This window comes from Leuciscus leuciscus (assembly GCF_965113295.1).
Source record: "Leuciscus leuciscus genome assembly, chromosome: 1".
Classification (NCBI taxonomy): domain Eukaryota; kingdom Metazoa; phylum Chordata; class Actinopteri; order Cypriniformes; family Leuciscidae; genus Leuciscus; species Leuciscus leuciscus.
Window position 1 is genome coordinate 62,044,743 of NC_138725.1, and position 26,989 is coordinate 62,071,731.

The following is a 26,989-nucleotide window of genomic DNA, read 5'->3' on the forward strand; positions in this document are numbered from 1 at the left end:
AATGTCCAAAAATGGAAAAATCTGAGAGCTTTATGAAAACAGATTATAACAGCCACTTAATGATACTTAATCCACCAAAAGATCAAACAATCTAAAATTCGAATTATACAATCGATATGTCAGTATCAGCTTCTTAAAGGAAGGTTAGTCAAGCACTATAACAGCCTACGCAAAAATTGGGAAGTTCAAAGGGTTCAACAAATTCTGATTGTTCCAGTGTAAACCAAACTAATAAGTGTTTTGTACTGATAAGATATACAAACTACATTCAAATCATCAGCGTTGGCGGTTTTATATCATTTAGCAAGTGCCACAACAACTGCTATCAAATGTGTGATTATTATATTACAGAAATGGACATTAACAAAGTGCCTCAGTGATCATCTAAACTTGAGCTGTCATAAGACATTCACACATAATGTCATCATTGCATGTCTGCTTCAGAGAACCCAGTGTGGTCATGATGATGATCTAAATAAAAAGCCTCCGAAATGTGGTCTGTAACCAGACCAGTCGAGAAGACTGTTGAACGGAAGTAACCAAACTGACAAAACAGAGGAGGAAGAGTTAATCTGATCGAAAACCAAGCTTAACATCCACATAATGCTTATCGACTATGACAAGAACTGATGAAGAGTTTTTTCTTAAACCGACAGTCAGCTTTTAGGTTTATTTTCAGCTTTGGGCTTATAAAAATCGATTTGGAAAGCTAAAAAGTTATTCTTGGAAAAATCCAGTGGTTCCATGCAGAAATCAGGGCTTTGCACATTACAGCTTTGATGCGATTAATGCCTGAAGGAAAAAAATAAAAATGTTTGAACTCCTCTACAAAAGACGCCAACAGCAAAGTTACATGAAGCAGCTGATAATACATACAAAGCAAGATGACGCAAAAAAAAAAAAAAAAAAAAATCAAGAGGGTCAACTTTGTCCAAATATACTTGATTTAAAAAAAACAAAACATGTAAATTAGAATACAGCATGTCTTTGCTATAACAAGCATTTTCAAAATACAATGGCTCAAGGAATAATACGTTTTTAATTGCTAATATTATTTGGTCAAAAGCAGCTCTACCAAACATGTTCAAATGATTTGCATCTATGTTGCTACTTTACAGCTGCGACATTAGCAAAAAGCAACATTTGTTGTGGCTTTGCTATCAAGAATTTGTAAAAACCTTCTGCATTCCATATACACATAATATTCCACACAGAATAATTTAGGGCACTCACTGCACTGGCGCATTTAAATGTAGAACTTTGAAGTGTTTGTGTGACCAAATAAGAACATAAGAACATGACGACAACTTAGAAGTGTGGCATCTAAATATACTATATCCAGCTCACTCAAATATGAACTGAAAATATTCCTCAGTTAATTAAATATAAAAAAGAAGTGCACATTATTCCAAGAAAAAAAAAAAAAAAAGAAAAAAAAAAGTTTAAGTTGAAGGCACTTGTTGCATATTTTCATGCTAAAGCATTTAACATTCAAGGTCCCAAACACTTCATTCATTTTCTATCTTTTTTTCTGTCAGTTCTCTTTCAAGCCCTACATTTATAATTTAGAAGTTTAGACGAAAACAACCTAAATTATCTAAAACAAATCGGCTTCTAAAACAGACAAGACTAATTCTGTCCTTTGTCATTAAAAATTTAACATATTCGTGCCTGTAATGAACGGTCTGACAACTCTTTTCAATTACAGGACAGACGGCCACATTAACTGTCTTATGCATGAACACATTAACATTTCATCAGCTCGCCCCTTTCCTGTCCTTAACCTCAACGTTATTTTAAACATTAAGGACTTTAATGGGTTTGAGTTTTTACGTATAAGCCACATTTTCTCAGTCCAAAGCCACTCAAACTACTTAATATCCTTATCTTTCGCTTCCGCTCTTCGCAATAGGTGATGAATAGTTTAAAAGCAAGTTTGGCTTTCAGGGAAAAAGATTCAGAACTTCCATTAAGCCGAAGGAGGCGACTTTCCATTCCCCTTTATTACATTTTAAGACGCAGTCTTAGGGGAAGTGAGGACAATCCGACTGCGTTCCAGAAAAAAGTAATCGTACATGACAGTTTCCACTAGTGAGGTTGATCAGTAATACGCAAACTTCAGTATTAGCAGCTGAAGTGGAGAACCTGTCAGTCACGAGTCACTTCAGGGGGATTTCTTAGAAGTGTGCACCTTTAGAGTGAAGCTGACGTTTGCAAAGCGTTTTAGTTCCACGCTCACATTCTAACAAGACCAGATCAATGACGTATCCCAGCTCGCATTTAGAAACCCCTTAAAAAAAAAGAAAAAAAAGAATCCTTACAGGCAAAATTAGCCAAATGCTGAGAACTTACAGAGCCAAACAAATCGTATTAAATGTGAAAATATTCACTGTATTTATTTATAATGTTGGTTTATTTTATCTCACCAACAAAATGTTGAATGATACATCACAAATATTTAATATAATGTCTCTTCCTTAGTTATAGCCCACAACCTATAGTTATATATCTTATAAAAGCTACATCTTACTACACAAACACATGCCAAAAGAGGATTTATTTTCTATTTTACTCGTAACATCACAAACAATACCAACAGATCACAGCCAGGCACACTGTCATCAAAGAGCTGGAAAAGTTGCACTAGTATCGTTTCATTTCCAGCTGGATGGACACAAGTGTATATCTACCCACTGCAAGAAGAAAAAAAAAGGTTTTGGGTTGAATTAGGTTTTTTAATTGCACTTATTTGACAAAGCCAAAATGCATTATCTATTTACAAGAAAAGCTTAGTGGCATGAAATCCTTCCAACAAATTTAAGTGGCTTGCGAGCAGCCCGTCCTGACTCAACTAAAATGTATTCCAACAAGACGCATCCAGCTCTGCTCACATACTGTAGAGGAAGAGACGTTTAAATTAGAGTAGGTCACAAGGCCACAGCCTCGCCATCAGTCTGATGAGCCCCTCTATTGATTACAGATCAAATCAAGGTAAAACCAATGAGCTGTTGCTGTCGTTGAGCAAGCAATCAGCCTAAGAGTTTACACAAGCCTATCCCTATAAATGACCTGCCATTGGCTTCAAACCCTCAGCATACGTTACTTAGAAATCAATGTCTTTTATCAACAACCACAATAAAGATTGGAAATATAAAATTGGCAGTAAAGAAGTTGTAGCAAATGTGATAAAAAAAAAAAAAAGTAAAATATTCATCTATTTAATGAATTTTTCTCTGTTTTCTCTAGTCAGGTAGCAGCGATTTAATATTTTCGCCTATCTACTGCATAAGCAGCCAGGTTTTTATTGAAAGCCCATTTTGTCTAAATCAGTCAAATCATGTCAGGTGACTCGTCTAGTGCGGGACATGCTTGATATTAAAGTGTTATTGAGCTGCACATTAATGTGCCCCTATTATCGTTTTTCAGATATTCCACATGCTGTAATATAGCTGTCTGTGAATGTAAACGTTCTGCAAAGTTGTAAAGTCAAAAGATAAATAAAGTTATTGTCTCCCAAAAGAAAGAATCGACTGAACCACCTTTACGAGTCGTTTTTGTTTCGAATCCCACTGCTTTACGGTTCTACGTCACTAGAAAAGACATTTGCATAATAACAACTTGACCAGCCCACAAACACGTCATTGTACTGACGACTGTTTCTCAAATCTCGAAGTTCAACGCGGGATTCACAAAACGCTTGCTCTTGAAAGACGGGTCAGTACCCAGTTTATTTGGACCAGCTTGCTCCTCAGAATCAAAACCAGTAAGTATGAATAATTATTGATGTATATATTTTCTACCAGGTGTTCAAAATATGTAGTTTTGTGTTTTATATTGTGTAAGTTTCCGGTTAACCGGCTAACTCACGTCTTACTGAAATATTTCTGCTAAGCAGTTGTGGGCCACCATTACCTAAAACTGTCTATAAATGCAGATTATCTGTCATTCTCACTACTTCTAGTAAAGATGAAGGATGGTTTTGCAAACTTTAATGTTACATCAGTCATTCACGTTAGAGCTCGGCTAACATATGCAGCGTTATTGATAGTTAGTTCCTGCATGTGCACCGCAATAAATTAGAAATGCACACACATGTGTTTGTTGATGGACATACACTTGTTAATGCTGATAGTGAGGAATTAACATCTGTACTTCAAACTGAGTAGCGTTTCACTGAGAAGCGTCCTGCTCAAGTCATCCTTGCAAAGGAGGTTCTGGTTGAATAAGTTATTCAAATGTTTCATCATCGGACTCGCGCTCGGATTGATATTGAACAATGTCATCATTACGGTCTTTACAGTGTACAATCACTGAGGACTGAGGAAGCCTCCTGAGCTGAAGTATATAGTTATGGTAAGGGACGATAGCTTCCGACACGCGCTGTAAGCGGCAGACCAATCACAACAGACTGGGCCATCTGGCCAATCAGAGCAGAGTAGCTCACAGAAAGGAGGGATTTAGAGAGACTGATTCATCCATAGAGTCGTTTTAGAAAAACTGAACAATGTGGTGATGTGCAATGTATATTATGAGAAAATTAAAGTGTTTTTTTTATTTATTTATTTTTATGCATGTAAGCCTGTTGTAGGAGACTCCAAAACAAAATCAGGAGCATTTACAATAGCATAATTGGGCCACTTTAAAATTTGCTTGTCTAACAAAAAACAACGGAAGTCGTTCCATAAGCTGTAACAAACACCTTTGAAGTGCATTTTACTTCATTATAAAGTGCTAAAATCAAATTCCAAGTCAATGATCAAAATGTGTTTCACTTCTTATTTGTGACACCCACCAAACCTGCTGAACCTGCCTGCAACACGGCCTGCTCTGTACAGGAATGATGTGTTCAGGATGCTGCTGGGTTGAGGAGGTAACAGCCCCCACCTCCAGATCTAGGGCACAGCAGAAAACTCCAGAACAGGTGGAAGAAACCACAAGCCTGCTGCCATTTCCCTCTGAGATGATGATGATGATGATGATGATGATGATGATGATGATGATGAGCTTTAGGCCGCCAAGAGCAGCCTGAAGCAACTCAGTGACTAAAAATCACATTGCTAATAGAAGTTCCTGTATTAACCAACTGCAACACTATCACATGACCTCCACTATCTGCTTGCGATCTGTTGCATGGAGTAAAGCACTAAACAATTCTCAGAATCTGATGTGTTTTATAACATTTAGTATCCTTGTTGTCAATAACACTTTACTTAAAGCCTTTATATATAATGCACTATAAAGGTATTCTTATGTTATAAAGCTACCTATATCGTTTACATCTGAAAATTGTTTGTTTGATGTGTTGTAATGCATTATATTTTATAAAGGTGTGTTCAATGATTAGATTATTACTATGTTTCATAACTGTGGTTACAATTATTCATGAGACCATACAATGCATTGCAACGCATAATTAATGCATTAAAATACATTATATATAAAGCCTTTAAGAAAAGTGTTACCAAATTGTCTATAAACTAAATCCAGATTTTTTTGGATTCGGAACAAAAGTAAATTTCTACCCTTTGGTAGATTCATGATAAACAAGTATGAAATATTATATTTATGACATAAATGAACATTAATGAGAAGACCGTCAGACGACAATGGAAAAAACATAAGACATAAGTGAAGTGTCAATAAAAAATTCATAGTATTTTATTAATACATTGCATGTGTTTAGTTGAATTTCATACAAGTCGTAGTTTAATTTCATCAGTTGCGCAAGACATTTGTTGTTGCGTATGTGTTGCCTGAGGTAACGATTTAGTACCACAAGCTGGTATCGCACAGAAGCCACATTTTTTGTATCAATCCGACCTTAGTCTTAACTCTCATTGGTCGCTGCTGCGCATTATTTACATAAAGTTGAATTCTACTCAAAATTGTCACATCGCCAGTGGTCTCTGCTGCCAGAAATCACCAACTCTCATCAAAAACCAAAGGCTTCTGGTTTTGTCAGTGCAAACTGCAGTCAGTGTGTGAACGGAGACTGACTTGGTAGCAAAGTAGACAAGAACAGATGAACTGAGAGGGCAGCCATGCAGTCTAATAGCTGACATGCTAAATTCAGCTTGACTAGAGGCCGAGGGCAATGGAGCAGGGGCCTGTTAAATCATGTCCGTCTTTACCGACTCATCTCAAGGAAAAGATCAGAGCGTGTGTCACAGTCTAGAGAGAGAGAGAGAGAGAGAGAGAGAGAGAGAGAGAGAACACTCGGAAAAACAAATATAGGCTATGATATCAATGCAAATTGCGTCAGTTTATTACAGCATTAGCAAACTGTATTTATTACCATTTTCCAGGATAATTTCACCTCATTTCCACAGCTAGAGGCAAATGTACCAGACTGATAAACCAAACTACGTGAAGAGCAGATAACCGACTTTAGCATGCGGCAGCTTTATGAAGTCGTCAGAGGTGAAACGCAGGGGACGCTGAATGACAGGCTGCTGAAACTATTCGAAATTCACGAGGGAGAAACTGAAACTATATGGAGGAATGAAATGAAACCTACAAAAACGTTGCCGCCAGGTCAACAGACAGCATCTGCAACCACTCATTAGTAAACCCACGACTCTGACACCGGACCCGTTTAAAATCCTCTGATCTTGTGTAGTGACAGTTTTACCAGTCATCACGGCAGATATAGATTATGACAAACATGCAGAATACATTTTTAATCATAGCTTTATTTCTGCTTTTTGGCTCAATAGGAAAAAAAAATACAGTCATTAGAGACAGCATAGCATGCATTATGAATATAATGATACAAATATTATCATCATTCATTTAAGCAAATGATACATTAAATAAGTCCCTTCACCACTGAGCGGATGTCATTTATCAGATGTAACTACAGTCAAACCATAATGTATTTAGACACCTTCAAGATTTCTAACACTATCACAGTTTATTCGCTGTAGTTTCGAAAATGGTAATAAAACATGACAAGAACTCAAATCAGTTGATATTTCACTGGTTTTGGCCATCCTTCTGTTAGACTGTCTCACAAATGAATTAGGTTGAATAGCTGTCAGCTATTAAATTTAAGTACACAATGAGATAATACCAATTTAGGTCAATCAATTACCAAGCAATGCTTAATTTTGTTCAGTCTGTGGTGTAAAAAGGTTGCATTAGCAATTAAAGAGAAAACACTTAAGCAAAACAGTGTCTGAATAATTTGTGGTCCCAAATGTTTATAAATTTTACTGGTAAGTCCACTGTGTGAAGCATTTTTGGGTATAATATGTCACAGTTTACTTTATTTTGCTATCCTCGCTTACATAAATGAACTATTAGTGTTCTGCACCCACTAGTAAAAAAAAATATCAAAAATGATATCAGGTGTCTGAATAATTTTTGGGTTGACCAAGTAGAAAAGTGTGAATAAAATCAATCAAACAGTTAAACCTTACCTTTGATAGATTTACTGTCAAGAAAACGAGTCTTTGATCTCTTTAGAGAAAGCGTTTCAATGGATGCATGACATGCAGGGTTGCCAGGGCGTTGCTAGGGTATTCTGATCAGTTTTTTTAAATTGGTGGGTTGCTAGTCCATGCAAGCTCAAAATAACCCAACCTCAGATGTATAAGCTATTCTAGTCTCCACTCTCCAGATTTGGCTTAGGTCCCTCCTTCAATGTTTATTTTGTCAATCAAAAATGAAATCTAAATGCTTATAAACTTAACATTACATTTACATTTAGCAGACGATTTTATCCAAACTGACTCGCATTGCATTGCATGCAAGGTATATATTTTATGAGTTCATGCACTCCCTGAGAATCGAAGCCAAGACATTGGGTAACAACACCTCTTATTAACAAGCCGCACAATTCAAAGTATCATTCATGTCTGCAACATTATCTGCAAGACAAGTTACACACTGAACTTTAACACTTAACTTAGCGTTACAACTTTTATCTCTACTTTATTGTATTCTGAATCACCCGTGAGTACGGAAATAAAACCTTTCCATTCCTTTTGGAAAAAGATGCTCATGGTTATTCCTAGAATAAAGAGTCTGGAGCATAATGACTCATTTCAGAGCTGTGCTGCTATCCCAGGAAGACGCTCATGGCATGTTTCAACAGCATTGCAAACATGTTCATGTTAGCGGGACAACGAACCCTCGAGCTAATGTTCTCACGGACTCCGTCTCCATCGCTTCTAAGATGAGACAGACCCTTAAACGGAGCAGTCCTTCCCAATCAGCCATCCATGTGGAAAATTAAGAGTGAATGAAAGGTCAGTTCAAAGACGCTTGGCCTTTCAGCGACAGCCATCAGCCGCTCAATGTTTATTCCGCAATATGTTACAAGAGAAACAGCCATTGTTGTCCACTTAAGAAAATCATTCTGCAGGCCGACCAGCTATCAAAAGCAAAACGAGAAGAGGAAAGTGAAAATGAGAAGATACTAGACTGTCTTTTTTATTTTCATCTCACAGATGAATTAGAAGTAGGCTAAATTTAAAAAAGACAAAACAGGTTGTTCCTCTTACTGTGGTAGCAAGCGAAAACCCCGCAAAATCCCTTTATTTACAAAAAAAGAAAAAAGAAAATTCCATACTTTAAATACCTGAATGTGTCAATGTCTAAGCTTTCCTGTAAGTCAAAGAGGGCCGTACCGATATCTTTGGTGTCTTAAAGCTCAAAAGCATGTTAAAAGCATGATAGCACTCTCATAATGGGTCTGAATACGTGCACTTACTCCTCTTGACTAATGGACCCCACAAGAGGAAAGTGTGTTTAAATCCACTGCAGGGCATTACATCTATTCACAGTGTCTTCTACCTATATATACACGTGTCCATCACAAGCTGAATCACCTGCCTAAGACTGAAAAAAGAACAAAATAGTAAAACTCTGATATCAGCCAAAATAATTCAGTTTGGTTATTTTGAGATTACCACCCAGTTTCAAGATCTACTGACATCCTTGTTAATGAGTAATGCACGTTTTCTGGTAATAATACAGAACACGCGTTTCTGTTTTTTCTGGTGGCTTAATATTGTATACAAATAAATGCGTTTACATTTTGCTACTGTATTTCTAATTTATTGTCATTAAACTGTATTATTTATCAGCCACCCTGCTCTCATGATATCAGTATTGGCCTTTGGCAAACCCACATAGATCACTGACCACTAAAAACAAGCCATATAAGGTGAACTACACTTAGGATGAAGCTCATTTGGCTATTGCATTAGTTTCATTAGAAAAGAAACCAAGACAAAATTACTCGAGCACGTTCACCACTGCAACCTCAGTCTGTGACGATTCAGGGTACAGTAATAAAGGGTCAAGAGATAACCTGCGGGTTTTCTACATCACCACCGTTTTCAGATATGTCGATGTCATACTAGACGTCACATCTATATTAGAGGCTGACGAGCTCAAAGATAAGGAAGTCAAGAAGTTATTTAAGTGAACTGCACGTCCATCAACAGGTACTTAAGTTGGAGCCAATTTGCTAAAACACACAGAAATCATCACTAAGGCTATACAGAGCAATTGCACTAAAACCCACTCAGAAGACCTTAGCAGCTGCAAAGCATCACCTTGACAACCACCAAGAACCCCGTTGCATTGTGGGGGTGACTTTTTCATATGCAAACACCACTCACATTTTTATCTCAAAAATGTAAATCAAGTATAAAATAAAATGCTGACAGACAATAAAGACGACCTCTCTCTCTCTCTGGACATTTTAGCACCCTTGCTGACTTATGGTGTATTTTTTGCACACTCCGAAGAATCACTTCCTCATCAAATCACAGATGCAAAATGAAAAAATGAAAAAAAATGAAAAAAAAGAAAGCACTCACAAATGCGTGATCATAATGGCCAGAAACTCGACAGAACTATATAGAACACACAACGCTGAACATCTACATGAGAACATGGGTGATTTCCCTTCCCTCAGACTGCAAAAAAGCCGGAGGAATTGTGGGAAAAGTGGGTAGACTTGGAGCCAGTCAGTGCTCTACTCTAGACTCATGACGTTTGCAATGGTAAGACTTACTTGATGTTTGTGCACAATATTACACCAAACTGCAATGGTTGTTGGGGTAGTGTGAACTAGCCTATAAACAAATCAGTAAAACTTGTCAGATAGATCCAGAACATTCTAACACACGGGGCCGAAAGCATATCTTGCAGTTTGTTGATGAGATTGAGCAAACTCGGTTTTTTTTACAGACAACGATGCGTCATTGTAACTGATGATAAGCAGAAATGAAGACCGTTTATGTTAACGTGCGCTGAAATACTCTTCCTGACGCATTTCAAAACACAACATGTGAAACTAAATGGACAGTTCAGCCAAAAATGGAAAATTCTCTCATAATTTACTCAACCTCATATCATTCCAAACCTGCCTGACTTTCTTTTTAATGCTTTTTTTTTGTTCATAGAATGAATGCCAATGGGGTCCAATGTTGTTTTGGACCCCATTGACATCCACTGAATGGATAAAACCACTCTTCTAAATATTGTTTTGTATTCCACAGAAGAAATACGTACAAGTCATACAGGTTCGGAATGACATGAGGGCGAGTACAGAGAATTTTTAGGGGAATGCCTGCTTGCTTAGATAGTTCTCATATTTGCGTATAAGGCGTAAAAGCGACTAAATAAAGTCAGATATCTGCACGTAATCATTTTAAACACACACGCGAACATACATGATTCCTCGTTGAATCATCTCATTTACTACCCTGTTGTTCTGCATGCATTATCCAACAACATAATCTGAAGTCGAGAAAAAAAAGCCCACAGAAGAACAGCCCAATGTCATAATCCTTCCTGATGTCATCCGTTTTCTTCCTCACCACTCCAGCACGTGGTTCATTTAGTGGCTCTTTGCCGTCCCATCGCAAAGACAAAGACCTGATGATAGTCTCAGCCTTAGGTAATCAGATCAAAGGAATGATGCGGTTGACGTGCTCATGAGAGGCTTATGCATGCATGATGCACGAAAGATGCCCCCAAATTTAACCTGAAGGATTAGAATGATTGCGTTTAAATCTTCGAGCACTTGAGTACAAGCCCTTTCCTCCACACATCTGATATGATGCAATCCAGCTCAAAGAGGGCCGGCTTGAACTCTCCTTAGGGAGTGAACGAAAGACCGCGGCTTTACATAAGCTGGACAGCGACATACATCTGTGAGGTCTGGCCGGATTAACAGATGCTGCGCTTGAGATTAACATTCAGACGCAGGAGGAAAGAGAAATTATGTGCTTGCGTAAACAGTCATTCGGAGAAGCTGCCGTTTTGATGGATGACACTACGCTGATATCACGAAAGAGATATTAGAAGGGAGGAAATAATGACCATGAAATGCACAGGAGCTACTCACTGAAATCAACAAATGTCTATTTTTTGTCTTTGCACATTCGTCCTACAAACGCTCTAAAATATCTACTCAGTTTCAACTAATTTATGAAAAATTCCTTACATTTTTCCCTTCCAAGTCTCTCAAGATAAAAGCATCTGCTAAATAAGTACATATTAAACAAACATGTGCACATATTGGCTGTGATAATTTGTTGAACTATACATAAGATATATAAGATAAGAGATGCACCGGTCGACCAACCATCAATTGGAACCAGCCGGGAGGGTTTTTCATTTGTTTTACTTTGGCCGATCTGTGTTCTGGAAATACACTAATGCACACAAACTGCATTGGAATCATTTCCAAAAATGTCATCCGTTTGGAAATATTACAAAGCCTGTGAACAGGACGTTAAGATCGCAAGTTGTAATGACAGCAAAGTAACAGTAAAAGTTAGCCATGAAGGAATTGGCCCATTTGCTTGTAAAAATAATAATAATCGGCAAGCAGAATCGCCCATGAAAAAATCTTAATCGGTGCATCTCTACTTAAGATTTTTTAAAGCACTGCCTTTTTTACAATACCATAAACATCTATTCTACTTAATTTAAATGGCAAATAATACTTCCTTGCATGTGAATAGAAGACCAAACGATAAAACTAATCAATAACTAACAAACCAATTAATGCAGATCCAATATAACCTGTTTAAGTGTTGTTTCAGAAGTTAATTAATAAGTAAGGAAATAATATACTTATAGACATCCTGCTCGAGATAAAACTGCACGCTCATGTGGATTTATATTAATAAACAACAATACACATTAAATAATCTTGCCTTACCTTCAATATTTCCCCACGTTTAAAACTCAGCTCATCGTCTGCAGTTGCTTTGAAATCATACTTGGCAATGGCCTCCATGATTCAGCCTGACGGACACCTATGTGGTTATAAAGCAGTGGAAAATGCCTCCTGATGCAGTTTATATCCCTGTTGTGGACCAGAGGACCAGACAATGAGATCTCAATAGCGATGATGAGCACAGATCCAAGAAGACACAAGGATGTCCACCTGCCTCTCTCTCTCTCTCTCTCTCAGCCTCAGCCCCGCGTCTCTCCTCCCGTCGCGATCCTCACATAAAGATCACGGCGAGAAACCTGTAAACAAAATACACTCTTTCAGAAAAGCCGATAGGAGAGTGTTGATCTAGTGTTCTAGATTGTTCAATGGGCCGCGCCCCACGATACAACTGGCATTAAAAAGCAAATGCTCCCCATAAAGAGGAAGGAAACCCGTCTGCTTGACGTCTCAAGCGGCCAATTACGCACCGCGACCATAGCGGACCGTCCAATCAGATTAGCGCGTCGAAGAGGACTCGGCCAATCAAAACCCTAGAAGAGACGTCAACACCCAATTGGCTTCGCTCCGTCTAGTGTTCGACCAATAAACGTTCGGAATTTCTCAGCGTTGGAGAACGTAAGGCTCGATAACGTCATAGTGCTATTGAACGTGCACAGAATAATATTCGTTTAAACCTGTGAGCAAATATCAAGGATTGCGCAGACATAAGTCGAAACGTAAACACAGCTATGCAAACCAGCTGTAATGTATTAACGATATCAGATTTCTAGCGGAGAAAATTGCGTAAATGACACCGGAAATGGAACCGCTGTGGATTGTATCTAAAGCATAACGTTACATGTTATTGTATGTTACATTTGAATCATATTGACATCTTGCAGAGTATTGGAAATCAGCAGGCCAGCATTTGACACTTACGTATTGTTGTCTGACTGTATAAATATTGAAACGTTTAGCATCATATAATAGAATAACACAATGTTTACAACATTCAAATAAAATAGATATTAATTGTAAAACTGCTATGCTTAATATTGTTTACAATTATGCATAGAGTAACACAATATAAAACTCACTTTCACTGTCTATTATGTTCAAGTTTCTAAAGTATTACTATTCAACTATGTATCGTTTAAATTATAATAGAAGAAACATCAATAATTTCAGAACAGTTCCGAAGGTTCTAGTTTATAAATCCCGTAAAGCAACTTTATAACAATACACGAGATTGAGTTTCTTTTCTCGACTTTTTGTCAAAATGTATAGAAGCATAAAAGCGAAGGTTTCATAACCATAAATAATAGCGAATATTGATAATGTATAGTAAAGCACACAGGCCTTATGGCCTTTGGTCATGTTAACGTAAAAAAAAAAACTGACGCTGGCAGTCAGAGAAAAACTGAAGTTTCATATACTCACTCTTTTAAACAACTGTAAGGGCCAATACTCGCTCTCTCGTTGTAATGAACCTAGAATCCACTCCAATTAGTCTTTAATCGTTGGTGAGGTTGAGCTCTTGTACCTCGCCCGACTTGAAATGGTGAAAAATTGCTGTATTTTTCTGTTTATTTCCGTTTCCTCCTCGATACAGCATGTGCAGCTTCCGCCTGCCCCTAGTGGACGAGTTGCGTCATTACACACTTTTACAATGATGCTCAATTGGCTGCGGCATTGCGCCATCTTCTGGTAAAATATCAAGAGCGTTTTAATATGACAGAGAATAAACATATTCTAGAGAGTACCTGACGTTGTGTTGGTTGTGGATGCTCAGAAGTTTAGAACATTGCTTTTTACCACATGGCCTGAAACTGCATCATCTTCACTTATTCAGATTAACTTTCACGTTCAAATAGTGTATTATCATAATTATTATTATTAATATTCAAAAAAATATCACTAAGTATGATTTAAGCTGTTTTCCTCATGGGGGGACAATAAATGTTCCAACAAGGACAAGGATTTTGGATATCATCATCTTTATGGGGACATTTTGTCCCCATAATAGGGTTTACCAGGACACACACACACACACACACACACACACACACACACACACACACACACACACACACACACACACACACACACACACACACACACACACACACACACACACACACACACACACACACACACACACACACACACACACACACACACACACACACACACACACACACACACACACACACACACACACACACACACACACACACACACACACACACACACACACACATTTTCACAAGCAATTGGTACATTTTCAAAACTCTTAGTACTAAAATCACAACAGATTATCAAAAGTGCACTTTTTTCATTTACATTTCGCCATATTTTCAATCGTTTTGAAATACACACGATCATAAAGTATCATCTTTTACTACACAAAATAAGTGTTTCATCTATAAATGTTTCATTCACAGTAACTACCTTTCATGCTTTTACAATCAAACTTTTGATTTGCATCTCTTCTCGTTCAGTTTGTCTATTATTCAATCTAACTGATCTATGGTTAATCAATAAATACAAAACTATAGATTTCTATAGATATTGATTCAGTTTCTATAGAAATTGTTTGCAATTACTGATATGGGTTACCAAATCTAATGACTTTACATAAGTGATATATCTTAGCTGATAACCATATGTTCAAAGTGTGTGCAGACACGTGTGTGTGTGTGTGTGTGTGTGTGTGTGTGTGTGTGTGTGTGTGTGTGTGTGTGTGTGTGTGTGTGTGTGTGTGTGTGTGAGAGAGAGAGAGAGAGAGAGAGAGAGAGAGAGAGATTAGCAGTTTGTGAACATAGAGCAGGATAGAATACAAGGGAGAGGAAACATCAGATTGATCAAAGATGCATGCGAGACAGATGGCATCAAATACAGCATTTTCATGAGAGTTTGCCATGTGATAGGCTTACTGTAAACAGAGGAATTACCATGGTAGTCTCTAAGTAGTCTCATACTGTAACTCACCCTTCATCTGTAAAGCTCTACTACTATTCAGTCAAATGGCACAGTGAGAACATTTACTGTATTGCCAGCAAACTCTGTTCTAGCAGAAGCTCACTTCATCACACCTTATATAATACACTAGAATCTAGATACTACAAACATTATGGATGTTACGTAAGTTAGGTCATACGTGTATTTTCTAATGTGGCATATGTAGCCGGTGTTACTGTAATTATTTCAGCAACAAGTGTGATTTGAAACATAGCTATCTTGCATTGTTCGCTATTACAGTAAACGAATCGATTGTGAAAAGTACTAAACTGAAAGAAGATCATACCGTTGTGTTTCGGTGATTAAACCAAATGTTCTTATTACATATTACAAAAATCTTGAGTTTGAAATGATTATAATGAAAATATGTACAAGAATGAAAGCATGAGATCAGGTTTAGAAAGAATGACTAGCTGTGTTACAAGATTTTTGTACTAAGAGTTTTGAAAATGTACACCTTACTTGTGAAAATAGTACCAAAGCGAATAACAAAACTATAATATGACATTCTGATTGGAATACAGCCTACTTTTAAGTACCCAGATATCAAAAATATGCTTTTCGTTATTGAAAATGTTATTTCTGAATGTTCTCTGAACGGTTAAAACCGATAAGAACGTTAAAGTTATGACAACGTTCCCTGTTAGCTGGGCAAACATTATATTTTAGTACTTTTTCAAGATATTAAAATATGCGATCACACAACCTAATTGCAGTTTCTTTTTGCATAGATTATCTGCTTCAAAATGTGCGCTTCACGCGTAGGTTGATCAATGGGATTATTTGCTGTAACCATGTGCCGTTTCCCGTTTCTGTACAAAAAGTGCCCCAGATGATGATGTTCCTCACGTCAGCAGCTTCAGGCAGCAAATCAGACGCTATATCGAGCTCAACACGCAACCCCTTTTCAGCAAGGCTCATTTTCTCAGATGTCCTGTGTATCAGGAATGAATGAGAGTGTTAACATCACAGGAGGCACATCTTCACCGGACAATGAAGCAGTGAAGTGTGTAACTGGAGACATATTGGCGATGCAGAAATGGGTCGTGTAGAGCGCGTTTGAGGAGCTGTCAACTAGTGGCAAGCGTTTCAGAGAAATTAAAGGCTAACCACTGGAGATACTCAGATTAAGGTAGGTTTACGCAAATGAGATCGAATTTGATGCGTAATTGTTTTACACTAAGAAAAAGTACCACAAAGTGTTTGTGGACAGGCATGTCAATAACACATTTCATAATATTCATAATAGCTCCATGTTGTTTTTGAAGTACCTTGGAGTATAATGTAAATACCATGGTAGCCTATACTGATATTGTAAAGGTTGCCTATAAATTATGATAATTAAAAAGAAAGGCTGTTATAAATGTTCATGCACAAAGACCCATTTAAATAAACGGGTGAATGAAAAACCCAATTAAATCAGTGTGAGAAAAATAGTAAGCTTGATATTGTAAAGATGTGTTGTATCTAAAATGACTTAATTTGCTTTTATGTTGCCAAAATTAATTATTAAAATATTATCCTGAGATAATTTTGTTCTTATTTCTTACTGTTCAAAATTAAGGGTGTTAACAGAGTACAGAAATCTGATTTCATGAATCTCAGGATAAAAAAGTGATTATATAAAATTTAGAAAATAAATTTGAAATCATTTCTTTTAGACAAATCCATAAGATAAATTGCTCTGTTTGGAGTTCACGGTGTGCAGATTTGACTGTTTACAAAAAAACTCAACAGGTGTTGAATATAAGTGTAAGTGTGTAAGACTATCTTGAATTCCCTCTACAGTCTCTACAATTGTACAGATATTCTCTTGTGGCAAATACCACTAATAATTAATTTCTTAACAGTAAGTTAAGCATTTATTCTCATGTCACTTAAAATATGAATTGAAACAATCATACCTCTTATGACAGCCTGTTGATAATAACATCTGTGCATTTGTATTTTATGATCAAGTTTGTGATGGATTTCAACGTGACCCCCAATTCCAGTGATGGGTTTAATTCATCTCAACATTTAAATGCAGGTAAATACGCTATCCAAATGTTGTCCAGCAACCTAAATGTGTGTCATGTGGCAAATTAACAGGCTTTATTCAAGTCAAACATAGTATTTATTTGACTTCATTAGGTTAGCATCAAAAGTAGTTTGTCTCTTACTTTTTTTAAGTGTAATGCTTTGTTAGATACATTTTTTGGTTCTCTGCTTGTGTGTAGCTCATGAGTCATGACTCACCCCAGTTAGCAAACAATCATTGAAACAATGTTAAGTCAATGTTGATGGCTCAACATTGAATTAACGTTGCAAAGTGATGTTGCTTCAGTATCACTTTTGCACCCTCAGTTACTGTTGAAACAAAGTTGAGATTTCAACAACAAAAACAAAACAAAATCAATGATAATATTATTGAATCAACCTTATGAAGTGATGTTAGTTCAATATCACGTTTGCACCCGCATTTAATGAAGAAAAAGAAAGCATAATGTTACTTAAGAACAAGTCAATTCAGTTGTCATACAGTCACATTCAAGAATGTTAATATACCAAACACAATTTGATTCACTTTAAAATATTCTAGCTATGATTATAGTATCATTAAATTATGTTTATTTATTCTATTTGTCTAAAATCTATTAATGCCTCAATATCAAAAGAATGCACTATGGCAGGGGTGTCAAATTTTTCCAGCCGAGTTTATCTCGGCTTTAACTATGTAGCATTCAAGTAACGAGTTTATCTTGAAAAATAAAAGAGCTTAGGTTTTTTCAATGAAAATGTCTTCTCTTCTCTTAAAGGGATAGTTCACCCTGAAATGAAAATGCTGTCATCATTTACCCACCCTCAAGTTGTTCCAAACCTGTAAGAGTTTATTTCTTCTGTTGAACACAAAAGAAGATATTTCAAAGAAAATTGGCAACCAGACAGTTGAAGGTAGCCATTGACTTCCATAGTAAAAAAAATATATAAAAGAAAATACTATGGATGTCAATGGGTGCCGTCAACTGTCTGGTTACCAACATTCTTTAAAATATCTTCTTTTGTGTTCAACAGAAAAAAGAAACATGGAAAAACATAAGGGAGAGTTAATTACAGAATTTTCATTTTTGGGTGAACTATCCCTTTAAAGCTGCAGATTCACATTATGTAGATCTTAATCTCTTTAAATATCACAAAATAGCCATGTCATTCACTTTCTAAATAAACACAAGATGTTTCACTTCAAGAAATCTGTTAAATGACGTTAGAACTTTATTCAGGAAATTCCTAATAAACATTGCTAAAGCAAAATGCATTTTTTAAGAATATAGAAAAATGGATGCCTTATTCAAACACCCACTAGTGGTCTGCAGACTCAGAGATACAAACCTGCATGATCTTGTGCTCATCAATACAAATCACTGTTTGTTCAATGTCACTGTCTCCATCCATGTGTGCTGTCGGCTTTTATCAACATTTCAATGCTGATCCAAAACACTTTGTCTGTTAAACATTGAAATGGCAAAATTATGGTTTGGATCAAAACTCAACATTGTATCAATGTCGCCATGCTATCTGGGACAGGCTTTATTGCACGGATAATGTTCAGTCATTATCACAATACAAACCCTGAAAAGATACTTATTGTGCGATTATGAATATTCTGCTTATTATATGGCTACTTGCAACATTTATTTAATACACAGGCATGAAATATTGTAGAATTTAGAATGCTATTGCACACGACACGTGAAAATAGCATAGTTATGTTAAAAAAAAACAGTGATGTTGGGAAATATTATTACAATTTAAAATAACTTTTCTATTTGAATACATTATAAAATGAATTATATGAATTAGTGTCACATGATCCTTCAGAAATTATTCTAATATGATGATTTGCTGCTCAATAAACATTTCTGATTATTATAAATGTTGAAAACAGTTGTGCTGCTGTTCTCCATCTTTGTCCTTGGACTTTTGTGTTACTTCCTGTCTTGAGTGCCATGTTGTAGTCCTCTGTAGTTTTCCCCCTTGATTGTCTCTCCCAGGCGTGTCTTGTCATCTTGTTAAGGTTGTTTGCCTCTGTGTATAGCCCTTGTGTCTCAGTTGTTGTACATGCAATGGTTGCTTCCGGTCCTGGTTTCCTTGCTTGTTTTGTTCCTTTTATTAAAACTACTGCATTTAGATCCATGTCTCTCCCTCCTTTGCTCCAGCATGTTACAGATCAAATTTTGGGGGGATTCTCTGATGAATAAAAAAGATCAGAATAAATTGAAATATTTTGTAACATTATAAATGTCTTTACTGTCACTTTAATGCATTGCTGAATAAAAGGTTATGTGTACAACTTTTGAAACTAAAACTGAAAATAGCTAAAAATAAAAGCATGTATTTTAAATGTACTTTGATGCTGAAAACCAAAAGCACTAAAATCTCTCTTTTGTTTCTTGCAGACACTGACGAACAGTATCACAATGTTCTCATGCCTAGCATTTATGGTGTCATCTGCTTTGTCGGCATTATAGGCAACTGCATTGTCATCTACACCATTGTGAAAAAGACAAAGTTCAGGGCGCAACAGACAGTGCCTGACATCTTCATCTTCAGTCTATCCATCGCAGATCTTCTGTTTCTCCTAGGCATGCCGTTCCTCATCCACCAGCTGGTGGGAAACGGTTCCTGGTGTTTCGGTGCCACCATGTGTACCGTCATCACAGCGCTGGACTCCAACAGCCAGATCGTGAGCACCTACATTTTAACAGTCATGACGTTGGACCGATACTTGGCGACAGTTCATCCCATCCGCTTCAACCACATTCGCACTCCATGCGTGGCCGTGGCGGTCGTTGGCCTGGTGTGGATCCTCTCGCTGCTGTCCATCACACCGGTATGGATGTACGCCGGCCTCATGCCTCTGCGAAATGGTTCAGTGGGATGCGCTCTGCTCCTTCCTAATCCGGCTACCAACACCTACTGGTTTACCCTCTACCAGTTTGTGCTGGCGTTCGCGTTGCCATTGGTGATCATTTGCGTGGTTTTTTTCAAGATCCTCCAGAACATGGCGGCCACAGTCGCCCCACTTCCCCAGCACAGCCTTCGCTTGCGCACCAGAAAGGTCACTCGGATGGCCGTCGCCATATGCCTGGCTTTCTTTATTTGCTGGGCGCCTCATTACATCTTGCAACTGGCACACCTGAGCGTGCAACGGCCCAGTTACGCCTTCCTCTACGCCTATAACGTCGCCATTAGCATGGGCTACGCCAACAGTTGCATTAACCCGCTTCTCTACATCATTCTCAGTGAGACCTTCAAAAGACAATTCATTGTAGCCATCCGGCCAGTGCACAAAGACTTCCGGGCTGATCCGGGAACGGCCGACGGAAGCGTCAGTCTTCGTTTGGCCCCTGACGGAGTGCAGCAGTCCCAGTCCTCTCGGGAGCTGTTGCCAGTTACCGTGGCTGTACCCTGAAACTACACTGTAAACCCTAACGCTCAAAATAATTAATTGGTTTGAGTAGGACAAACTTAAATTAAACTAATTAGTTCAGTCAAATTAACTTTTATGAGTATTTAGCACTTTCTTTTTCTTTCAAGTTCACAGAACTGATATATTTTAAGTAAACTGAACTGTTTCATTGTTTTGAGTTTTATGAAATTATTTATTTTAATTTAAACAAACTTAAGTTTAACTGAAACGGCTGGGATGTCTATTTCCCAGCATGCTTTGCCGATGGCACTTGAATGGGAGAGTAAATGCTAAAATTAAGTGTAATATAATGGGGGGTTTTTTGTGCAAGATTAATGTTAAGTGGGAGATTGAGTATTGATCAATGTTTTGTTATGCTAATTTAGAAGAATTTCTGTTAATGTTGGTTTTAGGATAGTTACCATCATGGTGACAAGTGGTGCATGCGGCTTGATTTGAGAGCAAATAAAATCTTTATATTGTTGCCCTCATGCAGCAAGTGCTGTATAACATACTATTGTTAGCATGATAACATAGTAGTATGTTAGCAAACTAGCTTGTTAAAACTATAAGTTAATACTAATAAAAGTGTTCACAATGAGATTACATGAAGGTTTTAAGTTAAATGTATGAAATAGTGTAATCTGATTTTAATTGTTCTTAACTTGAAATGTTTAAGTACAAACTTAAAATATGCAAGTTCTGCTTACTTAAACTTTGAATTTCAAAACTCAAAAAAATTGAGGCAATCGATTGGCAATAAGTTAGTTCTGCTAACTTATTCGGGTTTACAGTGTATTATCTCACTAGAAATCCTGGGAAACTGCAGTCATGCTGAACACATTATTGTGTCTATAATGAGCATACAGCTGAAAAGAAGTCTATGAAGTCCATGGGTTTAAAAGGATCTGTAATTGCACATTTTCCTTGTCCTATTTCTGTGCAGTGAAAGAGATATGATATGCAAAATAATTATAGCAAGTGATTTCACATTTACAACCTTTTGTTTTCTGTAAAATAAGGCTTTGGTAAATTTACGGTTGGTACGATACACAGTGGAGATCAAAATTAGAGAACAATTTCCTAAATTTCGAGGTCACTGCTTAGTCCTATTTAAAGTAATCCTAACAGGAGTAGAAGGGCAGTTAAAAAAATTATAAAAAAAACCCCAACATTTTTCAAAAGTTAAATTCATTCTGAAGAACAGTATTAATAACTTAAATGAGACATTTAAAAAAAAAACTGATAAAAATTGGAGAACACTTTCAGATACCTCCCACATCTTGGTGTTAATCTGGCACATGGTGCTAATTTCCTTAATTATCTGACAAACCCCATTTAACTAGCAGCATTCCTGTTAGAATAACTTTCCCATTTTCACTGGCTTTGCATGATGAAGAGGCGCTCTAAGGTGCGACAGCAGGGTATTCAGATGAAGGCCTAAGTGGGATGACCCTTTCAGCCACTGCAAGAGAAGTTGGTCAAATCTGTGATTTCTAGAATATTGCAGCTTTACAATGATACTAATTCATTCAAGTCCCCCAAAAAGGCTGGTCGTCCTCGTAAGACAAATGCATGAAAGGACAGGATTATGCGGAGAATCAATGGAGAATCGATTCAACACTGCAGCTGGAATTGCTCACCAATACAGTGCTGAAAAGGGTAAGGATTTGTCTCGGCATCCAGTGTCTCGCCATTTAATAGAATTCGGATTGAAAGCCCACTCTGCAGTGTCCAAAATGCTTGGCTATCCTTTGCTGAGGAGTATGTTGTGTGGACAGAGGAGAATTGGTCCAAAGTTTAATTCATTTGTGTAATTTGGGAAACATTATGTTCGGCTTCAAACTTGGGAAAGATTGAACCCAAAGTGCGCAAAGAAGTCATTGAAAGTTGGATGAGGACGTGTCATGGTTTGGGGTAAGTTTTCTGTTGCAGCTGTTGGGCCTTTTGTACACCTACATGGCAGGGTGAATGCAAATGCATTGCACATGTGGTTCCTTCCCTGCGACCATCTCCCAATCAGCCCACATTTTTTATGCAAAACAATGCTCCCTGTTACACTGCAAAACAGGTAAAGCAGTTCATTGAAGCTAAGAATATTGATTTAATGAAATGGCCAGCCCAGAGTGACCAAACCTAATAGAAAATCTCTGGAAAATCCTTGGTGACAAAGTTAAGGCTAAGAAACCCATCACAGTTACCGAACTTTGGAAGAGACTAAGTAGAGTGGACCAAGATCACACCAGAGCAGTGTGAGAAACTAGTGAAGTCATTCAATGCAAGGGCTTCTACACTTCCTACTAATTTGTGACATTTATATTGTTTTTGAAAGTCTCTTTTGCTCACCAAGATTGCTTTAATTTGATGAAAAATACAGTAAAAACTTGTAATATAAGAAACAACTGTTTCAATTTTAATATGTTTTAAAGCTACAATATGTAATTTTGTTTGCCGCAAGGGGTTGCTAACCTATTACAATAACAAAGGCGTAGGTTGATGACGCATAAGTAGAATAATGGAACTTGACGTCATGCCGAAGGATTTAATAATGTTTATGGATGAGTGAATATATTTATGTTTTTGACATGACTGTGGTATGAAGCAGGGCGCAATTGCTAATGAGAGACAGATATCAGTGGCAAACGCGAGTCCCGCGGATATAAAGGAATAATGACATTTCATTCTACCGAACTACCCGCAAGTGCTGAATTATTACTCACACAGGTCAGTTTATTAGACGAATGAAACTTGTGAGGTAACGCAGCGCTGTTTCACTTGGTCTACACTATCATGTTATGTGTTAGTTTGTCTGTGTGAGATTAGCATTAAGCTAGATCAACATTAGAATAACATATTGATCATATTCTAACATTTCATCATGTTGAGCTATATAACATTGATTAGTTTTATGTACATTTGCTCATCTGTCTAATAAAGTACATGCAAGAGCGGCATCTCTGTCAAGTCGAAGTTAGTCGCGGATGTGGAGCTCTCGGCATCTCGAAAACGCCACGCTGATATTGATCCTCGTTTTAGTTCTCCTTTTGTCCCAAAGTCTGCTTGCCATGGTCCATAATGTTTGAAAGAAACAACAACAGTGTGAGCGTGCCGCTAGATGTTGTCCACGTCTGTCGCCGTGGTTACTATGGCAGTACGAGCGGAAACCAGGGATAACGCGGATATTACGTCATTGACAGGCGACAAGTGAACCGGGATGAGTCATTATTTAAAATGGGAAGTTCTCTGAAATGAAAAATCTTTGGGAACTTTTGGGATATTGTAAGTACACAACTGCAGGAAATATATCACACTGTGCAAGTGACTTTTTTATATTTTATTACAAAAATCTTACATATTATAGCTTTAAAATGCAATTTTTTACTGTTATGACAAAGCTGTTTTAGTTTTATTTATTTTAGATCATTAAGTTAAACTAATTGAAAATGATAAATGTCAAAAAAATTCAAGTGCTGATTTTTAAAAATGGTTTTAGTCTTAGTTAACTATAATAACCTTGATGACAGTTTCTGTATGTTACTTATATTTCCTCATAAGTGTCACAGTTTCCCTTTGTTTGTGTTAGTATTGCACTGTCTAATCTGTCATCATGGACACTAATGTAAGTTCAGGTGTGTCCTTAATTATCTTCATTTACCTGTGTATTTAAGTTCCCTCGTTTCAGTTCAGTATTGTCGGGTCTCGTCAGTGTTATGGTTGTGTTTGTTTGCCTATGTTTGCACTGTAAGCCTACAGGTTTCCTCACTTCTGCGAAAACTTGCAGACTTTGAATGGGATTTCGTTTGCACTTTTATGGACTTCAAAACAGAAACAGCAATTCACTGCCATTATAAAGCTGGGAAGAGCCAGGACATTTTTAATATAACTCCGATTGTATTCGTCTGAAAGAAGAATGTCATATACACCTAGGATGACTTGAGGGGGAGTAAATCATGGGCTAATTTAAATTTTTGGGTGAACTATCCCTTTAATTAAGTGCTTAGTGTTACCTGTTTGTTGTTAAGTGTTAAAATTGCTTTTTATGTTTAAAAAAAATCTGCCAACATGTTCACAGAAGGCAATTTTCTGATCTTTGCTTTTAACCAAAATAAATGTTTTAACACCCAGAAAATGTTGTTTTCTTTTTCTTAGTGTGACTACTCTTATGAAACTTTAAAGTATAATATTTTAATTATGTAATAATAAAAGCAGTATTCCCTGTAAAAATACAATTTATTGCTGTAGACAACAGTTTAATATTGTAAAAGTATGTGGTATATACTGTATTTGGTAATTACAGTGGAGTACTGTAAATGCTGTTTACAGTACTAGTTCTGTAAAAATACAGTATGTGGCTGGCAACCCAGCTGCCAGTATTTTACTGTAAATTTACAGGGAAAAGTTTTACAGTGTGGATTTACCAGTGGATACTAAAGCCTGTCTTGGATCTTTATCTTCGTCGTGTGTGTTACTACAGCCAATTGTGACAATAAGTCCATAACTGTGCCACATTGTCTATCTCACAAGAGACTTGCTTGTGTTACATTATTTATCAAATTATTTTGCGTTGTAAAGTCATTGAAAATGGTTCTTATGAGCTATTCTTAATTATGTTTTAATTAGATCAATGCTTTTCGTTGGAAACACAACTCTTGTTTTTGATGTTAGTGTAAATGTGTATATTCGTTTTTGATATTATGTGTTTTATGTTGACTTCTTTAATCATTTTGGTGATGTATTACATTTTTTAATAGTCTGTATATATAAATAGCACTACAAAATGCCCTTGATTGTCACTCATTACAGGTATGAAGATATAGTATGGCAAATTGTGTGTGTGTCTGTATAACAACAACTTTATTGGATATAGTCTTCACAATGCCAGTCATTGTTCCTCTGAAAAGAGAGGTGATTTGGATGGAAAATAGTTTCCCCCATTTTATAAACATCTTCTGTTACAGAAATCAGGATTTCAAAGTGCTCCATTTCCTCATTTGATTGCGGTGGAAAACAGGACAAAACAGGTTTGATATTCAGAAACTGCCTTGCAATTTCATAGCATCCCTTCAGTGCAACACACATCAGCAGATTTGTCTATGAATTTATAATTAAAATTTTATAATGAGGGCTTATTAAAAAGTCAGCCAGAAAAATGGAGCGTAGCTGGAAGAAAACAAAATTAGAAGTTTTTACATTTCGTGGAGAGAGAGCACGATTGCGTACAATCAGGCCTTAAAATCTGCTAGATCTGCTTATTTTTCAACACTTTTAGAAGAAAACAAACACAACCTATGAAACAGTGGCTAAATTAAGGAAAAATAAAGCTCCAACACCAGACGTTTCCAAACTGCACAGGTAATGACTTTATGAACTTCTTTACTTACCAGATTGATAATATTAGAGAGAAAATTATAACTATGCAACCGTATACTACAGTATTGCATCAAACAGTGCATTGTAGTCTCCCAGAGGAAAAAATTCATTCATTCATTGCTATAGGAAGAATTGCCTAAACTTGTTAAATCATCTAAATCAACAACATGTATGTTAGACCCTATACCGACTGAGCTATTGAAAGAGCTGGCTTTTAAGCTGGCTATTATTAAACCTTATTAAAAAAAACGCAACTTGATCCTAGAGAATTAGTCAATAACAGGCCGATCTTGAATCTACCTTTTCTGTGAAAATTAATAGAAAAGGCAGTATCCTCACAACTATGTTCCTTTTAAGAAAGAAATGGTATCTGCGAGGATTTCCAGTCAGGATTTAGACCATATCATAGTACTGAGCTCTCATTAGAGTAACAAATGATTTGCTCTTATCATCCGATTGTGGTTGTATCTCTCTATAAGTGTTACTGGATCTTCGTGCTGCATTTGATACCATCGACCACAACATTCTTTTGAATAGACTTGAAAATTATTTTGACGTTAGTGGAATTGCATTAGCATGGTTCAAATCAGACTTATCTGACCGTTATCAGTTTGTAGCAGTAAATGAAGAGATGTCATATCGATCAAAAGTTCAGTATGGTGTACCACAAGGCTCAGTACTAGGACCGTTGCTGTTCACCCTGTACATGCTACGCTTGGGAGATATCATTAGGTCATCATAGTTTTCACTGTTATGCTGATGACACTCAGATCTATATTTCTTCGCACCCCGACGAAACACACCAATTCACAAAATTAACGGAATGCATAGCTGATATAAAAATTTGGATGACTAGTAGTTTCCTACTACTTAATTCTGAAAAAACAGAGTTTCTAATTATTGGGGGGAAAAACTCTGCACATATTAACCCAGAATACTGTCTAACAATTGATGGCTGCTCT

The 26,989-nt window shown here is 36.9% G+C and overlaps 2 protein-coding genes across 3 annotated transcripts in view; one reads left to right on the forward strand and one right to left on the reverse strand.

The window, feature by feature from the left end:
* The window catches only part of grb2b (growth factor receptor-bound protein 2b), a 42,315-nt gene extending 28,530 nt beyond the window's left edge, over positions 1-13,785 (reverse strand). Inside the window, exons 1-2 of the mRNA XM_082162327.1 lie at positions 13,628-13,785; positions 12,191-12,504 (exon numbers count right to left, since the gene is read on the reverse strand). Coding sequence (XP_082018453.1) covers positions 12,191-12,268 — 78 coding nt within the window. The 5' untranslated portion in view covers positions 12,269-12,504; positions 13,628-13,785. The remainder of the gene's footprint in view (positions 1-12,190; positions 12,505-13,627) is intronic.
* Positions 13,786-15,939: 2,154 nt separating this feature from the next.
* On the forward strand, positions 15,940-21,527 carry mchr1b (melanin-concentrating hormone receptor 1b). 2 transcript variants are annotated; one of them, XM_082163008.1, is made up of 3 exons: positions 15,940-16,340; positions 17,168-17,237; positions 19,645-21,526. In XM_082163008.1, exons 2-3 carry the CDS (start codon positions 17,174-17,176, stop codon positions 20,658-20,660), a joined length of 1,080 nt encoding a protein of 359 aa, XP_082019134.1. In that variant the 5' UTR covers positions 15,940-16,340; positions 17,168-17,173; the 3' UTR covers positions 20,661-21,526. The 2 variants fall into 2 exon arrangements, with proteins under 2 accessions (XP_082019134.1, XP_082019135.1); XM_082163009.1 differs by lacking the exon at positions 15,940-16,340 and having other exon boundaries at positions 19,645-21,527.
* Positions 21,528-26,989: the final 5,462 nt, after the last annotated feature.